Consider the following 23740-nt stretch of genomic DNA (forward strand, 5'->3'; position numbering starts at 1 on the left):
CAATAGACAATAGGTGCAGGAGTAGGCCATTCAGCCCTTCGAGCCAGCACCGCCATTCAATGCGATCATGGCTGATCACCCTCAATCAGTACCCCGTTCCTGCCTTCTCCCCATACCCCCTCACTCCGCTATCCTTAAGAGCTCTATCCAGCTCTCTCTTGAAAGCATCCAACGAACTGGCCTCCACTGCCTTCTGAGGCAGAGAATTCCACACCTTCACCACTCTCTGACTGAAAAAGTTCTTCCTCATCTCCGTTCTAAATGGCCTACCCCTTATTCTTAAACTGTGGCCCCTTGTTCTGGACTCCCCCAACATTGGGAACATGTTTCCTGCCTCTAATGTGTCCAATCCCCTAATTATCTTGTATGTTTCAATAAGATCCCCCCTCATCCTTCTAAATTCCAGTGTATACAAGCCTAATTGCTCCAGCCTTTCAACATACGACAGTCCCGCCATTCCGGGAATCAACCTAGTGAACCTACGCTGCACGCCCTCAATAGCAAGAATATCCTTCCTCAAATTTTGAGACCAAAACTGCACACAGTACTCCAGGTGCGGTCTCACCAGGGCCCGGTACAACTGTAGAAGGACCTCTTAGCTCCTATACTCAACTCCTCTTGTTACGAAGGCCAACATTCCATTGGCTTTCTTCACTGCCTGCTGGACCTGCATGCTTCCTTTCAGTGACTGATGCACTAGGACACCCAGATCTCGTTGAACATCCCCTCTTCCTAACTTGACACCATTCAGATAATAATCTGCCTTTCTATTCTTACTTCCAAAGTGAATAACCTCACACTTATCTACATTAAACTACATCTGCCATGTATCCGCCCACTCACACAACCTGTCCAAGTCACCCTGCAGCCTTATTGCATCTTCCTCACAATTCACACTACCCCCCAGCTTAGTATCATCTGCAAATTTGCTAATGGTACTTTTAATCCCTTCATCTAAGTCATTAATATATATCGTAAATAGCTGGGGTCCCAGCACCGAACCTTGCGGTACCCCACTGGTCACTGCCTGCCATTCCGAAAGGGACCCATTTATCCCCACTCTTTGCTTTCTGTCTGTCAACCAATTTTCTATCCATGTCAGTACCCTACCCCCAATACCATGTGCTCTAATTTTGCCCACTAATCTCCTATGTGGGACCTTGTCGAAGGCTTTCTGAAAGTCGAGGTACACCACATCCACGGACTCTCCCCTGTCAATTTTCCTAGTTACATCCTCAAAAAATTCCAGTAGATTTGTCAAGCATGATTTCCCCTTCGTAAATCCATGCTGACTCGGAATGATCTTGTTACTGCTATCCAAATGCTCAGCAATTTCGTCTTTTATAATTGACTCCAGCATCTTCCCCACCACTGATGTCAGACTAACTGGTCTATAATTACCCGTTTTCTCTCTCCCTCCTTTCTTAAAAAGTGGGATAACATTTGCTATCCTCCAATCCACAGGAACTGATCCTGAATCTATAGAACATTGAAAAATGATCTCCAATGCTTCCACTATTTCTAGAGCCACCTCCTTAAGTACCCTGGGATGCAGACCATCAGGCCCTGGGGATTTATCAGCCTTCAGTCCCATCAGTCTACCCAAAACCATTTCCTGCCTAATGTGGATTTCCTTCAGTTCCTCCATCACCCTAGGTTCTCCGGCCCCTAGAACATTTGGGAGATTGTGTGTATCCTCCTCAGTAAACACAGATCCAAAGTAACGGTTTAACTCGTCTGCCATTTCTTTGTTCCCCATAATAAATTCCCCTGCTTCTGTCTTCAAGGGACCCACATTTGCCTTGACTATTTTTTTCCTCTTCACGTACCTAAAAAAACTTTTGCTATCCTCCTTTATATTATTGGCTAGTTTATCCTCGTACCTCATCTTTTCTCCCCGTATTGCCTTTTTAGTTAACTTTTGTTGCTCTTTAAAAGAGTCCCAATCCTCTATCTTTCCACTCTTCTTTGCTATGTTATACTTCCTCTGCTTAATTTTTATGCTGTCCTTGACTTCCCTCGTCAGCCGCAGGTGTCTCTTACTCCCCTTAGAGTCTTTCCGCCTCTTTGGGATAAATTGATCCTGCAACCTCTGCATTATTCCCAGGAATACCTGCCATTGCTGTTCTACCGTCTTCCCTGCTAGGGCCTCCTTCCAGTCAATTTTGGCCAGCTCCCGCCTCATGCCTCTGTAATACCCTTTGCTATACTGTAATACCGACACTTCCGATTTTCCCTTCTGCCTTTCCATTTGCAGAGTAAAACTTATCATGATCTTGATGGGAACACACTATTCCATGCATTTCCTTAGGTTTGTTGCCAAGTCTTTGAATATTGGCCAGTCTACCAACTCCAAGTATGTGCGAAGTCACTGCTCTGCCTTCCCTGAATTCTCACCACTGGAACTGAACTCTTTAGCCACTGCTTTTACACAACGATTCAAAAAGTTGAATCAAGATTCTCTGTGATCACACATTTCCACAATTAATTTTACTTGCATCAGTTGTTTCGGTGACATTCAAACCCCATTAGAAGTTCCTCGGTGTAAGTATCACCACCAATCTTTCCTGGACCAACCACACTGAACACATGGCAAAGTAAGCACATCAATGCCTCTACTTCCTCAGCAGACAAAGGAAGTCCAGCATGTCTGTAACAACTATTACCAACTTCTACAGGTGCACCATAGAAAGTATCCTATTGGGATGCATCACAGCTTGTATTGGCAACAGCTTTTCCCAAGACTGCAACAAATTACAGAGTTATAAACACAACCCAGTCCTTCACACAGCCTCCACACCCATTAACGCCATCTACACTTCATTCTATCTCGGGAAATCAGCCAGCATAATTAAGGACCATTTACACCCCATCACTGCTTCCTCTCCCCTCTCTTGCCAGGTAGATGATACAGCAGCTTGAAAGCATGTACCACCAGATTTAGGAACCTACCTCATTGCAGACCTTGTATGTTTTTATCTGCACTTTCTCTGAAATTGTAATGCGACAACACTGTAGCATGTATTCTGCACTCTGGTATTTTTCTCTTTGAACTATCTGTTGCACTTGTGTATTGGCTTGATTGCACTCGTGTATGGTATAATCTCCAGAGATGCTGCCTTACCTACTGAATTACTCCAGCATTTTACAGTGCATTCAGAAAGTATTCAGACCCCTTCACTTTTTTCACATTTTGGTACGTTACAACCTTATTTTAAAATGGATTAAATTCTTTTTTTTTATCATCAACCTACACACAATACCCCAGAATGATGAATAAACAGGTGTTTAGAAATTTTTGCATAGTAATTAAAAAGAAATAACTGAAATATCACATTTACATAATTATTCAGACCCTTTGCTATGACACTCAAAATTGAGCTTATGTTCATCCTGTTTCCATTGAGATGTTTCTACAACTTGATTGGAGTCCACCAGTGGTAAATTAAATTGATTGGACATGATTTGGAAAGGCACACACCTGTCTATATAAGGTCCCACAGTTGACAGTGCATGTCAGAGCAAAAACCAAGCCGTGAAGGAATTGTCCGCAGACCTCCGAGACAGGATTGTGTCGAGACACAGATCTTGGGAAGGGTATAAAACAATTTTTGCAGCATTGCACGTCCCGAAGAGAACAGTGGCCTCCATCATTCTTAAATAGAAGAACTTTGGAACCACGAGGACTCTTCATAGAGCTGGCTGCTCGGCCAAACTGAGCAATTGGGGGAGAGGACCAATTGGTCAGGGAGGTGACCAATAACCCGACGGTCACTCTGACAGAGCTCCAGCGTTCCCTTTGTGAAGATGGGAGTACTTTCCAGAAGGACAACTATATCTGCAGCACTCCACCAATCAGGCCTTTATGGTAGAGTGGCCAGACAGAAGCCACTCCTCAGTAAAAGGCACATGACAGCCCGCTTGGAGTTTGCCCAAAGGCACCTAAACAAGATTCTCTGGTCTGATGAAACCAAGATTGAACTCTTTGGCCTGAATGCCAGTGCCTGGAGGAAACCAGGCACCGCTCATCACCTGGCCAATGCCATACCTACGGTGAAGCATGGTGATGGCAGCATCATGCTGTGGGGATATTTTTCAGCGGTAGGAACTGGGAGACTAGTCAGGATTGAGGGAAAGATGAATGGAGCAAAGTACAGGGAGATCCTTGATGAAAACCTGCTCTAGATCGTTCTGGACCTCAGACTGGGGTGGAGGTTCACCTTCCAACAGGACAATGACCCTAAGCACACAGCCAAGATCACGCAGGAGTGGCTTCATGATAAGTTTGTGAATGTCCTTGAGTGGCCCAGCCAGAGTCCGGACTTGAGCCCAATCGAACCGTTCTGGAGGGACCTGAAAATAGCTGTGCATCGATGCTCTCCATCCAACCTGACAGAGCTTGAGAGGATCTGCAGAGGAAGAATGGGAGAAATTACCCAAATACAGGTGTGCCAAGCTTGTAGTGTCATACCCAAGAAGACTTGAGGCTGTAATCGCTGTCAAAGGTGCCTCAACAAAGTACTGAGTAAAGGGTCTGAATATTTATGTAAAATGTGATATTTCAGTTATTTCTTTTTAATTACTTTGCAAAATTTTCTAAACATTTGTTTTCATTTTTTTCTTATGGGGTATTGTGTAGAGATTGATGATTTAAAAAAAAAAGAATTTAATGCATTTTAAAATAAGGCTGTAACGTAACAGGCTCTATGGCCCAACTTGTCCATGCCAACCAACATGCCCCATCTACACTAGTCCAACCTGCCTGCAGTTGGTCAATATCCTCCTAAACCTATCCTATCCATGTACCTATCTAAATGCTTCTTAAATGTTGCGATAGTACCTTGCCCCAACTACCTCCTCTGGCAGCTTGTTCCATACACCCACCACCCTTTCATGTCACCACTTTCATGGAACTATGTACCTGCACCTTCGGGTCTCTGTTCTACAAAACTCCCCAGGGGCCTGCAATTTATTGTGAAAGTCGTGCGTGGTTTATCCTGCCAAATGCAGCACCTTGCATTTAACTAAATTAAACTCCATCTGCCTATTCGCTTAGCTGATCAAGATCCAGATGTAATCATAGATAACCTTCCTCATTGTCCACAATTACCAGCAAATTTAGACAACATCTACTCCACCTATATCCTTCCTTTGTCCCACCCCCGACATCAGTCTGAAGAAGGGTCTCGACCCGAAACGTCACCCATTCCTTCTCTCCCGAGATGCTGCCTGACCTGCTGAGTTACTCCAGCATTTTGTGAATAAACTGACATTATAGTGTTGGTTATACAATGTACCACTGCTGGATACATAATGGATTGATATTAATTGAGGCTATGTTTTATAGCTGGTTAAATAATGCATTAGTACTGATCAGGTTTAGGTCTATTGCTAATTTTGTCACATGAGACAGCTGACTACACAATGTACAAATTCAGATTTAGAAACACTAGTTATATAATGTGCCCCTGTTGCTGATACATTCTATTGGTGCTGAACAGCTTATGAACAACTGGTTATATAATGAATGTGCTGATTAGACTGAGTGCTTGTGCTGGTTAAGTGCACTATTGCTGATTAAATAATGTACTTACACTGATTATCTAATAGGCCTAACTGTACTCTTCCTTGACCTATTGCCCACGGTCCTGACCCGTTAGCCCATGGGCCACTAACCTGTACTGGTTGAGCATTTCTGAAGATCTTAAAGCCTCTGTTCCACAGCTTTTGTGTCAGAAGATTACGCTGTGCGTCATGACCACTCCCTTTTAGTTTAGTTCAGTTTACTTTAGTTTATTGCCATATGTATCAAGGTACAGTGAAAAGCTTTTCTGTTGCGTGCTATTCAGTCGGCGGAAAGACTAAACATGATTACAATCAAGCCGTCCACAGCGTGCACATTTTCAGGATGAAGGCAATAACGTTTAGTGCAAGATAAAGTCCAGTAAAGTCTGATTAAAAATAGTCCGAGGGTCTCCAATGAAGTTGCTGGTCAGTCAGTACTGCTCTCTAGTTGGTGATAGAATGGTTCAGTTGCCCGATAACAGCTGGGAAGAAACTGTCTCTGAATCTGGAGGCCCTTGAACAAGGCACCCTGATGCCCTGCCCCAATACCACTCTAAGGCCTTTCATAAGTCCTAATGTTAAAGGCCAATCAGTCTGAAAAAGGGTCCTGACCCAAATCGTCGCCTATCCTTTCCCTCCACATATGTTGCTTGACCCACTGAGTTACTCTAGCACTTGGTGTTTCACTAAAGCTTCCAACATCTGAAGTTCCTTGCGTCTCAATCTCACTATTCTTTTTTCTGTCATGATCAGCTAAAACTAATTTAAAGAACTGTTAAAATATTAGAAAGTATTAAAAAAGAAAAAGAATATATATTTTAAATCACGCCTCGTAGTCAGATTCACCTGTGACGCACTTCCCAGTGTATTCTATGCGTCTGTGTAGCAGAATGACTCATAAAGCTACAGTGCATTCTGGCCCATTCAAATTACACAACATGCTGGCACTGCCTAGGCTGGACACTAATGCTGCTTATATAATGCACGGGCACTGATTATATAACATTCCAATGCTGATGAGACAGAGTCCTTCTGCTGGTTATAAATTAATATGTGTCATTGTGCAATGTGTAACATACTAAGAACTGATTAATTACATACTAATCCTGGTCACATGATGTGGTGACACTGGTTACGTATGTACTTTGTATAATATATTGGTGTGGATAATGTAAAGTGCTGATGCCAGTCTGCAGTGCCAATGTGGGTGACAGAATGTGTCACTGCTAGCGGTGATGCTGATGAGGCTCAGTGCTGATACAGATGTTGTTTTATTATGTGCTAACGGTGAGTAATATAATGTGCTGGTGTGGCCTAATCCTAGTTTGGAATATTTGTTCCTGTTTTACTTTTGGAATTTTTCATAAGCAAATCAAATCAAATGAAAGACTGGATCGACTAGGCTTGTATACACTGGAATTTAGAAGGATGAGAGGAGATCTTATCGAAACATATAAGATTATTAAGGGGTTGGACACGTTAGAGGCAGGAAACATGTTCCCAATGTTGGGGGAGTCCAGAACAAGGGGCCACAGTTTAAGAATAAGGGGTAGGCCATTTAGAACTGAGATGAGGAAAAACTTTTTCAGTCAGAGAGTTGTAAATCTGTGGAATTCTCTGCCTCTGCAGTGGAGGCCAATTCTCTGAATGCATTCAAGAGAGAGCTAGATAGAGCTCTTAAGGATAGCGGAGTCAGGGGGTACGGGGAGAAGGCAGGAACGGGGTACTGATTGAGAATGATCAGCCATGATCACATTGAATGGTGGCTCGAAGGGCCGAATGGCCTCCTCCTGCACCTATTGTCTATTGTCTATAAATCAATACCACAAACCTCTCTTGTTCCAGCCGCCCACCCTCTGCCTAAATCTAAATTCAGCCCGCCTTTTGTTGGGCTTGTTCTCCTGAATGAAATTTAGGGAATTTCTGTACCCTCTACACCTTTTACTTAGAGTGTATCTCAGTTAATAACACCCAGCGGGGCCAGGCAGCCTCTGTGGAACGAGAAACAGAGTTAACGACAAAACTTTTTTTCCACAGCTGCTGCCAGACCTGCTGAATGTTTCTAGCATTTTTTGTTTTCATTACAGATTTCCAGCATCTGCAATTTTCATAATTTTTAGTTAGTATCAGAGTAATGGAAATTTATCACTATTCCTGCCCAACTGCTTTATCACTTGTCCGTCAGTTTGTTAACCACCTGTGGTTTTGCTTAAGTAATATGATATGCTGATTTGGTTAAATGCTTGTGATATTTACTAGAATATTTTATCCTTTTGTGGATGTATAATCCATAATGCTGGTTAAATATGCTTTAGTGCCAACTCGAAGATGTGCTATTATTGTTCATCTAATGTTCTAGCACAGATTAAATAATAAGCTGATACTAATCAGGTTTCATGCTGGTTACACGAGGTGCTGTGAAAATCAAAAAAATGATTGTTGTGGGTATTTGAAACATGAACAAAAATTCTGGAAACACTCAGCAGGTCAGGCAGCATCTGTTAATGCTTCAGGTCCAATACTATTTGTCAGTCCAACCTGGAACTACGTCTATTTCATTTTTTTACAACCTTCGCCAGTAGTTCAGCTTTTTACTACACAGACATTTGTGCGCTCATAAAATTCTGCAAAATTTACTTTCAAGAAATTTATGTGAAAAGAAATAAACACAATTTTTATTCAACTCGCATTGCTTTACCACATGCAGTTGACAGTGGTTTGTGTTATGGAAAATCATGATGCATACTTTAGCAAGCCCTTTGACAAGGTACTGCATGGTAGTTTGGCCTGGAAGATCAGATCACAAGGGATCCAAGGTGAGTTAGTCAATTGAATATAAAATTGGTTGGAAGATAGAAAATAGAGGGAGGAAGAAAGTTGTTTATCAGACCGAAGGTCTGTAGCAAGTGGTGTCCCAAAGGGATTAGTGCTGGGTGGACTGTTGTTCATTATTTACATTCATGATTTGGATGTGAATGTAGGTGGCCTGGTCAGTATGTTTGTGGATGATACTAAAGTTGGTGATATATTGAACAGTGAAGAAAATTATCTGATTACAACGAGATGTTGACCAATTGTGCCAATGGGCCAAGGAATGACAAATGGAGTTTAATTCAGATATATGCAAGATGTTGCATTTTGGTAGACAAACCTGGGCAGGACACATCGTAGGGCCCTGTGGAGCATTGTAGGACAGAGAGGCCTAGTCGTGCCATTAAATAGCCTCATGAACGGTGGTGACATAGGTGCACAGGATGGTGAAGAAGGCATAAGGCATGCATAGCTTCATTAGACACTATACTGTACAGGAATTGGGACGTCATGTTGCAGGTGTACAAGATGTTGGTAAAGTGAGTTTTGATTGGCCTGCTATAGGAAGGATGCTATTGAACTGGATCAGAGTGCAATAATGTTACCTGGTCCGAAGGGTTTGAGATTTTGAGTAATAAGAAGAAGATGGATAGATTGTTTTTTCCGCTGGAGCAAAGGAAGCTGAGGGTGACCTCTTTAGAGGTATATAAAATCATGAGGGACATAAATATGACGAATAGTCACAGAATATTCCCTAGGGTTGAGCTAAGGACTCACGCCCCACGCTCTCACCAGGGCCTCCTCTATATCCCTCAGCTCTGCTCTTACTCCCCCTCCCCCCATTTGTAACACAAGTGTAAGGTGTTGCACTTTGGTAAATCAAGCCAGAGTAGGCATGCACAGTAAATGAGCCCTGGAGATTGTGGTAGACTAGAGATCTTGCAAAACAGGTGCATGGGGTTCCCCAAAGCTGTCGAAAGAGGGGTGGAGAGATATTTGGCACACTTGCCTTAAATGTGAACGGTATTGAGGGCAAAAGTTGGAACATCTTAATGCAACTGCACAAGTTATTGGTTGGACCACCCTTGGAGTACTGTGTGTAGTCCTGGTCACCCAGCTATGGGAAGGATGTCATTAAATTCGAAAGCTTGCAGAAGAGATTCACCAGAATGTTACCTGGGCTTGCAGGCTTGAGTTATAGGGAGAGGTTGAATGAGATTTTTTTTCTTCAGAGCACAGGAGGTTGTGGGGTGCTCTTTTGAGATGTACAAGATCATGAAGGGCGTGGATAAAATGAACGCTCAGAGTCTCTTTGCTGGAGTAGAAGGTTATAAAACTAGAGAGCAAAGGCTTATGGTGAAAGGAGAGATATCTAAGAAGGACCTCAGGGGCCACTTTTTCATTCAGGGTAGCCCGTCTTTGGAATGAGCTGCTGAGGAAGCTATAGATGCAGATACAATTATGACTTAAAAAAAACATTTGGACAGATATATGAATAGGAAGGATTTTAAGGGTGTTAGGCCAATTGTAGACAAATGGGACTTGTCCAGTGTGCTAATTTGATCGGCATGGACAAGGTGGGCCGAAGGACCTTTATATCAATCTCCTCCAGAGAAGACATTGTTAATGTCTTAGCAAAGGAAGATGTTATTGTGATTCAGGTTGGTTAAAATTGCTAGAGGAATTGGCAATACTAGAAAGGTCACTTCTTCCTTTGGTCAGAACACAGGACATAACAAACAGGAGTGTGATTCTAGCCCTTTGCTGCTCTCCATGAAGTAAGATATTCTACCTCAAGTATTATTTTCCTTCTCTATACCCATATCCCTTGATTCCTCTAATATCTAGAAACTTGTCCATCTGTTTTGAATGACAGAATTCTGAAGATTCACCATCTTTTGACTAAAGAAATGTCTCCTCATTTCATTCATAGATGGTTTACTCCAAATTACTTGCACTTTCAAGCTGATGAATGGTTATCAACCTGAAAAGTTCATTCATTTTCTCCCTCCACAAATGATATCGGGCTCATTGAGTGTTTTTTATTTCAGATGTCCAGCATATGTGATACATTGCTTTGGGATTTAGAATCTGTTAATCAGAGATGGAGAAAGAGAAACAGTCAGAGAGAAGTGCATGGGTGCCTGAAACTCTACCATGTTGGGGAATCCAGCAGTTAAGAAGATAATTGGCACTGAAAATTCAACAAAAAAAACAGTATTATGCAGATCCTGTGGAGGGACTGGCTGTGATTCAGAACACTCCAGACATTAATATTTCAGCACCAGGCTGGCAACTAGTGGAAACTCACAGAAAACAGTTGCAGATCCATAGGACATCATTAAATAAAGATCAGCAATTAGCTGAGCCAAGTAACATGGAGTTACCTTCAAATGGAAGGTAACATGGAGTTACACGCAGACCTTCAAATGTAGGTTTTTGGATAGGAGAAGAATCAAGGGATGTGGTTGGTGTTAGTGCGGGAGAATGAGAGTGTGGAATGCAGATCAGCCATGATCTTATGAATGGGAGGATGGGGGCAGAACTCCTTCTTCCCCGATGTAATTCTATTCTTTGTTGTGTGAAACTGAACGAAAGGTCCAGAGAAGAAATTCAGTGGATAATTGCTGTCCACAAATGTGACCCTGAGGCTGGTTGAATGTTGTGAAAATCCTTTTAAGTGTCAGTGTAAATCTGTGTGTAGATTACAGCTTTGATGACGGCGGTGTGGTTTCTCAAGTGATCAACTAAATCAATAAATTACAGGACGATTCTGAGTCTATCTTTGTAAATATGTACCCTTGAGTATTTATGTTAGTGTGTATACCGCACATTTTTTGATTTTCAGGATAAATTCAATTTGGCAAGTCATGCATTAGTCTATTCTGAATTATCGGTAAAGCGAGGGAATCTGTCACCAACTGTGCTTTCTGGCAGCATGTACACACTAATAACCTGCTCACTGAAGCCAGGTTTGGGTTTCACCAGGCTCCAGACCTCATCGCAGCCTGTGTCCAAACATGAACAAAAGAGCTGAATTCCAGAGCTGAGGTGAAAGTGACTCTCCTTGGCATCAAGGTAGCATTTGATCAACTGTACCATCAAGGAGCCCTTGGTAAAACTGAAGTCAACAGGTATCCATCGACAAACACTCCACCGGTTGGAGTCACACTTTGCAGAATTGATGATGGTTGGATACTTTTAAATTTGGGAGATCAATCGCCTCAGCAATAGGAGTTCCTCAGGGGAACAATCATCTTCAGCTGCTCCATCAACAACTTGCTTTCATGGATAGAATATAGAACAATACGGCAAAGGATCAGACCCATCAGCCCACCAAAACACGATGCCAAATTAAATTAACCCCATCTGCCTGCACAGATCCACATCCATCCATCCTTGAATGCTCAAATGTTTGTCTAAATGCCCCTCAAACACCACTATTGTGTCGGTTTCCACCAACAACCCCCTCACCACACCCCCTGTCCACCTCACCTTAAAGCTATGTCCCCTTGTGTTTAACATTCCTATCTTGGGAAAAAGTCTCTATCTACGCCTCTCATAATTGTTTTAAACTCCTATCACTTTCCCCTCAGCCTCGACATCCAGAGAAAATAATCCAAGTTTGTCCAATCTATCCTCACAGCTAGTACTCTCTAATAGCTAATACTCCATCAGTAAGGCACAACTTAGAAGTGTAATACAACATTCTCTGCTTGTTTGCATAACTTCAGCTCCAACAACTGTGTGTCTATGTGTGTACGCGTGCCAATCTCCATTACGCATTGCAATGGGAATGCAGAATGAGGATTTAAATGTTGCTGCTTTATTTCAGATAATTGCATTTGATGAACTGCGAACGGATCTCAGGAGTCCTGTAGACCAGTGCAATCCACTCCACGCAGTGAGTACAGCTCAGACTCCCTATATTACAAAATAGATGTTTAATTTCTGCTGTATTCCCTCGACGGAGAGAGGAATTTTTTCAAGCATGAGAACGGATCAGTTTGCCTATTGGCATCTGTTCTTGAAACAAATTATTGCTTCTGTCACTGTTGGTTCAGCCTCTCCCCACTTTCAGTCCCTATCCCCTCAGCCCCCAGTCTCCCTCTGCTCAGCCCCTTTCTCCCTCTCCTAGGCTCTCTCCACTTGCCCTGTCCTGGTTTCTCTCCCTTCAAACCTTCCCCAGCCACTCCCTCACAGCCTCCTCTGCTCAGCTCCTCTTCTCTACTCTGTCCATCTCCCCCAACTCTTCCCTTTAGCCCCTCCTATCAGTCCCCTCCCCTCAGTCCCTCTTCCTTCAGCCGCTTGCCCAGTGCCTCTCCCTTCAGCACCCCCCAGCCTCCTCTCTACAACCCCCCTCCCCACAGCTCGTTCCCTCCAAGCCCTCATTACCTCTCCCGTCAGACCCTCCCCCACCCTCAAGTCCCTCTTCCCTCAGCTCCTCTCACCCAAGACATCTCCCTCTCCTCCCAAACCCTCAGCTACTCTCCCCTGTCTAATTCGCATCAACCGCCAGACCCTTTCTCTGCAGCCTCTGAAGCCTAATTAGACCTTCCCCTTTCCCATGGAGATCCTGCTCTAGGACACCATTTGACTGTGTTGATTGTCAGGAGATGAATATGTTATTTACTCTTTTTTACATTTCCCAGCGAGAAAGGTTGAGAAATATCGAGCGAATCTGCTACTTACTGAGAAGGGTAAGTGACTTGGTGACTGAGATATTTTGGGGCCCCTGGTCTCCATGGAGTGTTAGGATTTTGTGTTACGCGGTGTGTTGGAAGAGAATGTGAGACATGTATCTTAAACCAAGGTATTATCAACATCATTGTGCTGAGGACTTTAATCTAACTTGCGCTCTCCCAGCCTCGCGTCGTGTAGTGTGACCTATATTATATCTCGAGTAATCCACCCACAAGCCGCTCAGTACCATCCAGTTCTACAGCCTTTGACCAGAAGTAGGAAACCTAGCTGATTTGTCTCCCAAACCTGCTGTTGAAGCAATGTGGAGCAATTCAAAAACTCCCCTAGACTGAGAAAGGGCAATTGGATGCAGGCCAAAAATTCAGGCCAGCGTATCTCAGAACTACGTGAGATGATGTGGAATAATGGAGTCATAGTATAGTCATTAGGTCCATCTATGCTAGCTCCTATTGGAGCTATCCTGTTGGCTCCATTGCCTCACTCTTTCCCCAGAACTGTGTACATTGTTCCCTTCAGGTGTCCATCCAATTCGCATTTGGCTGTGATTTATTCTGCTACAATCAGTGAGTTCCTGATGATAACCTCACACCATCCTCAATATTTTGCCCAAAGGTTTACATCTGCTCCTCCTGGTCCTTGACTAACCCTAATTAAAAGCAGCTCCCCTCTACCCTATCTAAATCAGACATAATCTTGTGTACCGCTACCGAATGCATTCTCAACTTTCTTTGCTTGAAGGAGAACAGTCTCAATGTCCCCAATTCTACACCACAGCTGAAACTCCTCATTTGTTGATCTGTTCCAGGAAATCTTTTCTGCAGCTGTCTAGGACCTTCACATCCTCCCCAAAGTGCGGCAATGAGAGTATACACAAATTCCTTTTGAGATGCAACTAGTGGTTTATATTTCGTCCTGCTTTTCTCCTTTGTGTCTGTAGCCCTTGAATTGTAATGTTGCAGAAATTACAGTTCCCATACTATCAGGCCCCACTACAAGGATCTAATGATCCTATCTGGGTCTGAAGAAGGGTCTCGACTTGAAACGTCATCTATTCCTTTCTCCAGAGATGCTGCCTGACCTGCTGAGTTACTCCAGCATTTTGTGTCTATCTTCGATCTGAATATGTCACCTGATGATCCCACTTCCCGGAAGGACACTAGCAGTCCTGTTCTCAGGGCATCTGGTCTCCCTCTAGGCTGCTCCTGAGGTATCCCATCTCCCTCTGGGCTAAATCCATTTCACTGGCTCACCCCACCAACGCTCATTCTCTGGTATTTCGCCACCTTAAATGTGATCCCACCACCAGTCACATCTTCCCGTCCTTACCCCTTTTCGACTTCCATTGAAACCACTCCCTCAGCAACTTCTTGGTTCACTCATCCCTTCCCACCAAACCCCCAACCATCACCCCCCCTTTCTCCCCAGGTACTTTCCCCGGCCATCACAAGAAATGTATCACCAGTCCTTGCATCTATCTCCTCCCTCACCTTATACAGGAACCCCAGAAACCATTTCAGGTGAGACAAAGGTTCACAGGCACCTCTTCAAACCTCACCTTCTGCATTTGGTGCTCCTGATGTAGCCCCTTTACAACGGCAAGAACAAGCGAAGATGACACTTCTACTCTCTCTGCCAAGACCTGCTGGATCCGCGGGTTGCTAACCATTTTAACTCTCCTTCCCATTCCCATACTGACCTTCCTGTCCTGGGCCTCCTCCATTCCCAGGTGAGGCTACATGCAGTCTGGAGGAACAGCACCTCATATTCCGATTGGGCAGCTTACAACCCAACTGTATGAACATTGAATTCTCCAATTTCAAGTAATATTCCCCCTACCCCCTCTCTCTTCCCTGTGCTTCCCCCACCCCAGTGTGCACTGATTTCTCCAACTATCTCCCATCCTCCAGTTAACCTGCGTCTATCCCCTCCTTCGTTCATTCATCTTCCATCCCCGTCCTTCATTTCCCTTCCATCTGCCCTCTTTCACCTATATCCCTCCCTCTGGCTTTACATTTTACTCCTCCTCTCTCCTCATCTGACACCCTTCATCTCCTTTTCACCTCCAGCCATTGTCACTTACTCCTTGCGTCTGCCAATTAAAACCTGTTTACCTATATCGACTAAGCACTTGCCAGGCTTTGGCCTGCCCCCACCCCTCTATTCCAGCTTTCTTCCCCCTATTCCTATCAGTCTGAAGAAGGATATAAACCTGAACATGTCCGTTTCCTCCACAGTTGCTGCCTGACCCACTGAGTTCCTCCAGCACTTTGAGTTTCGCTTCCTTCAGATTGTCATTCTGAAAGAAAACAACGTAGCTGAACAAATTTGTTCTCGAAGCCACAATTTCACAGTCCTGGCAACTTCTCAAAAATCTCTAGTGCATCCATACCTTCCCTGTGACCAGAACTGTAGGCACTACTCAACCTGCAGTCTAGGCACTGTGGTACTGTAGTACTGGAAATGGAAAGCCACTGTCTAACAGTACTGAGACCCTGGTTCAGTCCTGACCTCAGGTGATGTATGTGTGGAGTTTGCATGTTCTCCGTGTTACCACGTGTGCTTCCTCCCACATTTCAAGATTTTTAAAATTCTAAATTACCCCAAATATAGTGGTATATTTGTGGGAGAATCTGGGGAGGGGGGGGGGGAAGATTGATGAGAAGGCGGGGAGAGTAAAACGTGGGATTAATATTAGATTAGTGTAAATAGGTGGGTGATGGTCAGCACAGGCTTGATGGACTGAAAGGCTTAAATCTTCCTGTGACTCAAGAAACAACGAGAGCTAGAAATGAATGGGCAAGAGTGAGAGATAACGGTGGGGTACAGACATGGAAAATGAAAGTAAAAGTGAAAAAAGGCAGGAGCAAAAGGAAAATTATTATTCTTGACCTTGTGGTGTTAATGCCTGTTATATTTCTAAATATAGCTGGTGCTCCCGGAATATTCTATTCACGGCTTGTTCTGTATCATGTTCCTATGCGCACGAGAATGGCTGACATTGGGTCTCAATATACCCCTGCTCTTCTACAATCTTTGGAGGTAAGATGAAATAGATTTTTAACCAGTAAGGGAACCAGTAAGATGGCAGGAAAAAGGTTTTGAGGAAAGTTGGATCAACCGTCACAAGTCTTATTTATCGGGAAAACAAGGTCTCAAGCTGAACGGCCAACTTTTATTTCCATTTCTTCCATTTGTTACAGACGTGGAGGTAAATATAAGTATCACACCCACCCACCATCTTGATAGATGTAAATAACATCAATTAATTAACCTTTGATCGATAAACTGATTTGTTAAATAAACGAAATAGTGCATAATTGAAACTTAAGCTAACCTAAGTTCTGGAAAAGGGGAATGGTTCGGAGGAGGGAATGGTTGTAGATTTGAAGGAAAATGTCCAAACCAAGGGACAAAGCAGCAGCTTGAATAATAATAAGCAGATTGAGTCAGGAAGGCACAAACCATTTTATAATAATAGAACATCAATAAACAAAGTCAATGCAAGGAAAAAAATAAAAGCTGAAAAGGTAAAGCATTGAATTTGAATGTATAAAGCTTCTGTAACAAAAATAACAGACCAATGGTAAAAAATGTAACAAATGGGTTTGATCTAATAGCTGTTACAGTGCCCTCCATATGTTTGGGACAAAGACCCATCATTTATTTATTTGCCTCTGTACTCCACAATTTGAGATTTGTAATATAAAAAATTACATGTGGTTGAAGTGCATATTGTCAGATTTTAATAAAGACCATTTTTATACATTTTGGTTTCACCGTGTAGAAATTACAGCAGTGTTTATACATAGTCTTACCTCCATTTCAGGGCACCATAATGTTTGGGACAACAATGTCATGTAAATGAAAGTAGTTATGTTTAGTATTTTGTTGCATATCCTTTGCATGCAATGACTGCTTGAAGTCTGCGATTCATGGACTTCACCAGTTGCTGGGTGTCTTCTCTGGTGATGCTCTGCCAGGCCTGTATTGCAGCCATCTTTAGCTCATGCTTGTTTGGGGGGCTGGTCCCCTTCCATTTTCTCTTCAGCATATAAAAGGCATGCTCAATTGGGTTCAGATCGGGTGATTGACTTGGCCACTGAAGAATTGACCATTTTTTAGCTTTGAAAAACTCCTTTGTTGCTTTAGCAGTGTGTTTGGATCATTGTCTTGCTGTAGAATGAACTGCTGGCCAATGGTTTTGAGGCATTTGTTTGAACTTGAGCAGATAGGATGTGTCCATACACTTCAGAATTCATTATGCTACTACATCAGAATTCATTATGCTACTACCATCAGCAGTTGTATCATCAATGAAGATATGTGAGCCAGTACCTTCAGCAGCCACACATGCCCAGGCCATAACATCCCCACCACCGTGTTTCACAGATGAGGTGGTGTGCTTTGGATCTTGGGCAGTCCCTTCTCCCCTCCATAATTTGCTCTTGCCATCACTCTGAAATAAGTTAATCTTCATCTCATCTGTCCATAAGACCTTTTTGGGAGAAAAGAGAACTGTGGTTGCTCTATTTAGTACTTCTTGGCAAACTGTAACCTGGCCATCCTATTTTTGCGGCTAACCAGTGGTTTGCATCATGCAGCGCAATTTCTGTATTTCTGTTCATGAAGTCTTCTGTGGACAGTGGTCGTTGACAAATCAACACCTGACTCCTAAAGAGTGTTTCTGATCTGTCGGACAGACATTTGGGGATTTTTCTTTATAATAGAGAGAATTCTTCTGTCATCAGCTGTGGAGGTCTTCCTTGGCCTGCCAGTCCCTTTGTGATTAGTAAGCTCATCAGTGATCTCTTTCTTCTTAATGATGTTCCAAACAGTTGATTTTGGTAAGCCTAAGGTTTGGCTGATGTCTCTAACAGTTTTATTCTTGCTTCTCAGTCTCATAATGGCTTCTTTGACTTTCATTGGCACAACTTTGGTCCTCATGTTGATAAACAGCAATAAAAGTTTCCAAAGGTGATGGGAAGACTGGAGGAAAGACTAGGTGCTGAGAGCTCTTAAGGAGGCAATTAAACACACCTGAGCAATAAGACCTGTGAAGAAGCCATGTGTCCCAAACATTATGGTGCCTTTAAATGGGGGGACTATGTATAATCACAGCTGTAATTTTTATATGGTGAAATAAAAATGGCCTTTAATAAAATCTGACAATGTGCACTTTAACCACATGTGATTTTTTTCTATTACAAATCTCAAATTGTTCATTATAGACGCAAATAAATAAATGATGGGTCTTTGTCCCAAACATTATGGAGGGCACTGTAAGTGGTTGCATGGTAACCAAGGTTGAGAAATAAATATTGCAGGATCCTTGATGTTTAGAAATAACAGACAAAATGAAAAAGCAGCAAGAGATGGGTAATGGTGATGAAATGCATGATGACAAAGGATTTCATAAGAGTGCAACTAAACAATGGCTTTAGCCCTTTTGCATAGAAGTCATAATTAATAGTGGTGGAGATTAGAGATATCAAGGGACAAGAAACACTGGTTAGAGTAGTTCACAAGAGCCCTTAACTGCAGAAACATATATAGAGGGAGAAATATTCAAAAGAAGATTATACAACAGTAACGTCATAACCCCAGGAGAGCTTAATCTTCATATGAACTAGGAAAATCAAAAATAAAAAAATAAATGATGGGGGATGAGTTGATAGAACAGATTTGGGATCGTTTTTTGGAACAACATATCATGGGACAACCATGAAAGTGGCTTTTGACGACCTTAGCTTGTGAAATGAGAAAAGATTGAAGCATTCAACAAGCAGTATATTTATCCACACTACGACAATGCAAAATACAAAGCAGAAATGGAGGGAAACCAAAGGTCCAAATTTAAAATAACGAACATCATAGCCAAGAAAATTCTGGAGAAATCAATGGGACTAAAAACCAGAAGAATCCCTGTGACCCATGGGTTTACACCTTCATAGACGGCACAGTGGTGCAGCGGTGGAGTTGCTGCCTTACAGTGCCAGAGACCCTGACTACAGGTGCTGCCCATACAAAGTTTGTATGTTCTCCCTGTAACCGTGTGGGTTTTCTCTGGGTTCTTTCCTCCCACATTCCAAAGACATGCATTTTTGTAGGTTAATTTGCTTCTGTAAATTGTTCCTAGTGTGTAGGACAGAACTAGTGTATGGGTGATCACCTGTTGGCGCAGACAGGGTGGACCGAAGGGCTGTTTGTTTCCATGTTGTATCCCTAAACTAAACCAAACCAAACTAACCTAAAAGAGGAGGCTGCAGTGAGAGCAGATGACCAACCAAAATTCCACAGTTCCAACAGAATGGTTCACAAATAACAAATGTATCATCACTATTTGAAGGAAGGATCTGAAAAGTATAGAAAACTACACAGTGCATCTGTGCTTGGCAAAATCCAGGAAGCCATCAAATGTGGTAATAGAGTTTAAAAAAAATCATGAATATGAGTAAGCAAAGCATGTTTTTATGAGAGGGGAATTATGTTTGACAAATCTAATAGAATTTTTGAGGATGTATCAGGATATACACCGATCAGCCAAAACATTATGACCACTGACAGGTGAAGTGAATAACATTGATTATCTTGTTACAATGGCACCTGTCAAGGGGTGGGATATATTAGGCAGCAAGTGAATAGTCAGTTCTTGACGTTGTGTTGGATGCAGGAGAAATGGGCAGGAGTAAAGACCTGAGCGACTTTGACAAGGGCCAAATTGTTATGGCCAGGCGACTGGGTCAGAACATCTCTGAAATGGCAAGGCTTGTGTGGTGCGCCCGGTCAGCAGTGGTGAGTACCTACCGATAGTGGTCTGAGGAGGGACAAACCACAAACCCGCGACAGGGTGTTGGGCACCCGAGGCTCATCGATGCGCGAAGGCAATAAAGGCTATCCTGTCTGGTTCGAACCAACAGAAGGTCTATTGTGGCACAAGTCACAGAAAATTTTAATGGTGGTCACGGGAGTAAATGTGTCACAATACACAGTGCATCGCACCTTCTGCGTATGGGGCTGCACACGGTGACCAACTGCATATTAGGCAGGTGGTCATAATGTATAGGCTCATTAGGTCATAATGTTTTGGTTGATTGGTGTATAAAGGAGAATCAATGGATGTACGATTTTCAAAAGCCTATGATATCACGCAAAAGGATTGTTGCATTAAATCGAGATGCCCTGGGGTAGGGATAATATCAGCAATGATAGAGGACTGGTGAAAATTAAAAAAACAAATGTGGGAATGAATGGGTCTTTTTTATGTTGACAGATTGATGGAGTGTTCACAGGTCCCTCTGTTATTCAAAATAAATGAAATAGATACGTTACATTTTGTATTTTCATCTAACTTGGTGATGTTCAAAGTTAAGGATGGCATAATGGTGCAGCTAATAGCCTCACAGCACCAGAGGGTCTGTAGTGTGCAAGGAGTGGATGAGAAAGTGTGATAACATAGAATTAGTGTGAACAGGTGCTTGATGGTCGGCATGGATCAGCGGGCCAAACGCCTGTTCACATATTGTATCTCCAAATTAAACAAGTGGGAGGATGAGGTGGAAAGAAGCAAAGAAACTGTAAAGCGCTATATTCAGATGAAATGAGTGTGCAAGATTGTGGTAGAGTGTAATGAGGGAAAATGTGAGGATTGCCTTTCCATAAGGAGAAGAGTAGAGCAGAGATGTGTAGGAAGGAACTGCGGATGCTGGTTTACACCAAAGAAGGGTCTCGACCTGAAATGTCACCTATTCCTTTTCTCCAGAGATGCTGCTTGGCCGGCTGAGTTACTCCAGCATTTTATGTCTATCTTAAGAGAGCATATCCCTCAAATGATGAGAAACTATTAATTGTCAGTCATTGGCCCAACTTGCCAAAGCTGATCAAGATGCCCCTTCTACACTAGTCTCGTACTCTCGGCTTCTTGGAGTGGCATCCGAACCAGCTGAGCTCCATGCTCCTGCAGGGCCTTCACTGGCCCACTCCACCAGTGAGGTGCATTGCAGCTCCCGCAGCCGGACCACTTATCGGCCCTTGTTCTTTGCATCCCTCGCTGCCGCCGCTATCCTGAATCTCTTCACCCTCCTCTCCGGCCTTCAGAGACGAGCAGGGCAAGGCTCGGAGGCTTGTCTGTTGGCGACAGGTTTCCTAGCTTCGTGGCGGGCGAACCAGGCCTACTGCCGGGGCATTGACGAGGTACCATGATCTGCCGCACAGCACTATAGTCTCAGCCACCAAATTTCCTCTTGCAAGGAAAAGCTTGGGAATTACAAACCAGTGAGCCTAACGTTTGTGATGGACAGATTACTGGCAACTGAAATATATGCATTTGGATAGACGGGTTGATTAGGGATAGTCAACATGGTTTTGTAAGTGGGAGATTGTGTCTTACGAATCTGATTTTTTTGAAGTAACGAAAAAGGTTAATGATGGCACAGCTGTAGACATTGTCTATATGGAATTCAGCAAGGCATTCGATAAGGTTCCACATGGTAGGCTGCTCTGGAAGATTAGATTGCTTGGGAGCCAGGGAGAGTCAGCACACAGGATAGAAAATTAGCTTCATGGAAAGAAGCAGAGGGTAATGCTGGATGTTTGTTTTTTGGACATGAAAACTCGTGTGGCTCAGGGATCAGTGTTGGGCCAATTGTTGTTTGTAGTTTATATCAACGATTTAGATGAGAAGGCATGATTACGGTATGATTAGTAACTTTACAGATGACACTAAAGTGTGTGGCATTGCAGACAGTGAAGATGGTTATCAAAATTTACAGCAGGATCTTGATCAGTGGTTATGGAGTTTAATGCAGATAAGTGCAGGGTGTTGCACTTTGGGAAGTCAAACTAGGGCAGGACCTACACAGTGATCGGCAGCTCAATGAATGAAGCCCAGGGGAGTGTTGTAGAGCCGAGGGATCCAGGAGTGTAGGTACATAGTTCCTTGAAAGCGGTGTCAGGGGTAGATAGGGTGGTCAAGAATTATTTTGGCACATTGGCCTTCATCAGTCAGAGTATCGCGCATAGATGTTGGGATGCTATGTTACAGTTGTACAAGACATTGGTGAGGCCACATTTGGAGTATTGTGATCAGTTTTGGTCATCCTGCTACAAAAAGGATGTTGGTAAGCTGGAAAGAATGCAGAGAAGATTTCTGAGGATATTGATGGGACTTGAGGGACTGAGCTTAAGGAAGAGGCAGGGCAGGCTAGGACATTATTCCTTGGAGCGAAGGAAGCTGATAGGTGATCTTATTGAGGTGCATAAGGTCACGAGGGGAATAAATAGGGTGAATGCACACAGTCTTTTACCCAGAGTAGGGGAAACAAGAACTAGAGGACATAGGTTTTAGGTTAGAGGGGTGAGATTTAATAGGAACCAAAAAGAAAATTTTCAGTCAGAGGCTGGTGGGTATATGGAACGAGCTGCCATCGGAGGTCATTAAGGCAGGTGCTATAACAACTTTTAAAGGACATTTGGACAGGTATATGGATTGGAAAGATTTAGATGGATATGGGCTAAACGTGGGCAGGGGGAGTAATGTAGATGAAGCATTTTGGTCAGCATGGGCATGAGGGGTTGAAGGGCATGTTTCCATGCTATTTGACTCTATGACTACACTTTTATTTTCTGTACCTAAAAGGTCAATGCATATGGTGAAGGAACCTTCGGTCGATATTGTGGTTGAGGGGGTTTCTTACAAAGATGGAATGTAGCAGGATGGGCTGATACCCACTGGGTTTTGGAAGACTGAGGCAATCTCATTGAGATGTTCAACATTTTGAGAGTGACTAATAGGATAGATATTTCTTTTTGAAGTTTTGGACATTTCCTCAGGATAATGTGTTGGCTCTTTAGGATTGAGAGGAAGAGAAATCTAGTTATGCAATGTGTCGTAAATTTTTAGAATTCTCTGCTTCATTCACCTAGAGATTGTTGTTAAGTTGGGCATTGTGGAGGTGAGGTTGGTGATGGACGGTGTGGGAGGACTTGCAGAGGATATTTCAGAAGTAAAGTCAGGTCTTCCTGTTCTTTGTGTGTTGCAGGTACTTTCACAGCCCTGCAGACAGTAATGAGCTAATGTATGATCCAACAACGGTGATGAATGATGAGACTCTCAATTACTGCCAGAAAGAAGCCTGGTGCAAGACGTCCTTCTACCTGATGTCCTTTTTCTACTACCTTTACTGGTAAAGGGTGTTTCTCTAAGGAGGAACTGGGGTCTTGGTTCAGGGCTCACTTGTAAAGCATCACTGGCAGTAACAGAAGGTGGTTGTGATGGGAGAGCTGTGCATGTGGAAACAAAGAACTACAGATGATGGTTAATACACAAAATGACACAAAGTACGGGAGAAACACAGCAGGTTTACATCTAAGAGCTTGAAAGACTCGACCATCTCCACTTGAAGATTGAAACAGACTGGGGCGAGTATTCTGAAGTCGGTGATCAGCTCCATCATTTTGCTAACATTGAGAGAGAGGCTGTTATCTTGGTACCATGTTTCTGAGCTTTCTATTTCTGAGATATGGTTGCAACATGTTTTGGGATGTCTCCAAGGTTACTGGTGCCCTCTGTAGACAGTGAACATGATGCAAGCTATTCATTTCCCATCAGGGAACTAATAAAGTCAATGCCACTAATGTCAGAGACACAGCATCACAGTATAGA

The 23740-nt window shown here is 43.1% G+C and overlaps 1 protein-coding gene across 2 annotated transcripts in view; it reads left to right on the forward strand.

Annotated features, from left to right (window-relative positions):
• The window catches only part of cnih3 (cornichon family AMPA receptor auxiliary protein 3), a 35344-nt gene that overhangs the window by 8208 nt on the left and 3396 nt on the right, over positions 1–23740 (forward strand). Inside the window, exons 1-5 of one of the 2 annotated variants that reach the window (XM_078398870.1) lie at positions 6729–6852; positions 12212–12280; positions 13029–13076; positions 16007–16119; positions 23118–23261. In XM_078398870.1, coding sequence (XP_078254996.1) covers positions 6829–6852; positions 12212–12280; positions 13029–13076; positions 16007–16119; positions 23118–23261 — 398 coding nt within the window. In that variant the 5' untranslated portion in view covers positions 6729–6828. Of the gene's footprint in view, positions 1–6728; positions 6853–12211; positions 12281–13028; positions 13077–16006; positions 16120–23117; positions 23262–23740 lie in introns of those variants that run through there. The other variant, XM_078398869.1, reaches the window with a different exon arrangement.

Source organism: Rhinoraja longicauda, chromosome 5 (assembly GCF_053455715.1).
Source record: "Rhinoraja longicauda isolate Sanriku21f chromosome 5, sRhiLon1.1, whole genome shotgun sequence".
In the NCBI taxonomy this organism is placed as follows: domain Eukaryota; kingdom Metazoa; phylum Chordata; class Chondrichthyes; order Rajiformes; family Arhynchobatidae; genus Rhinoraja; species Rhinoraja longicauda.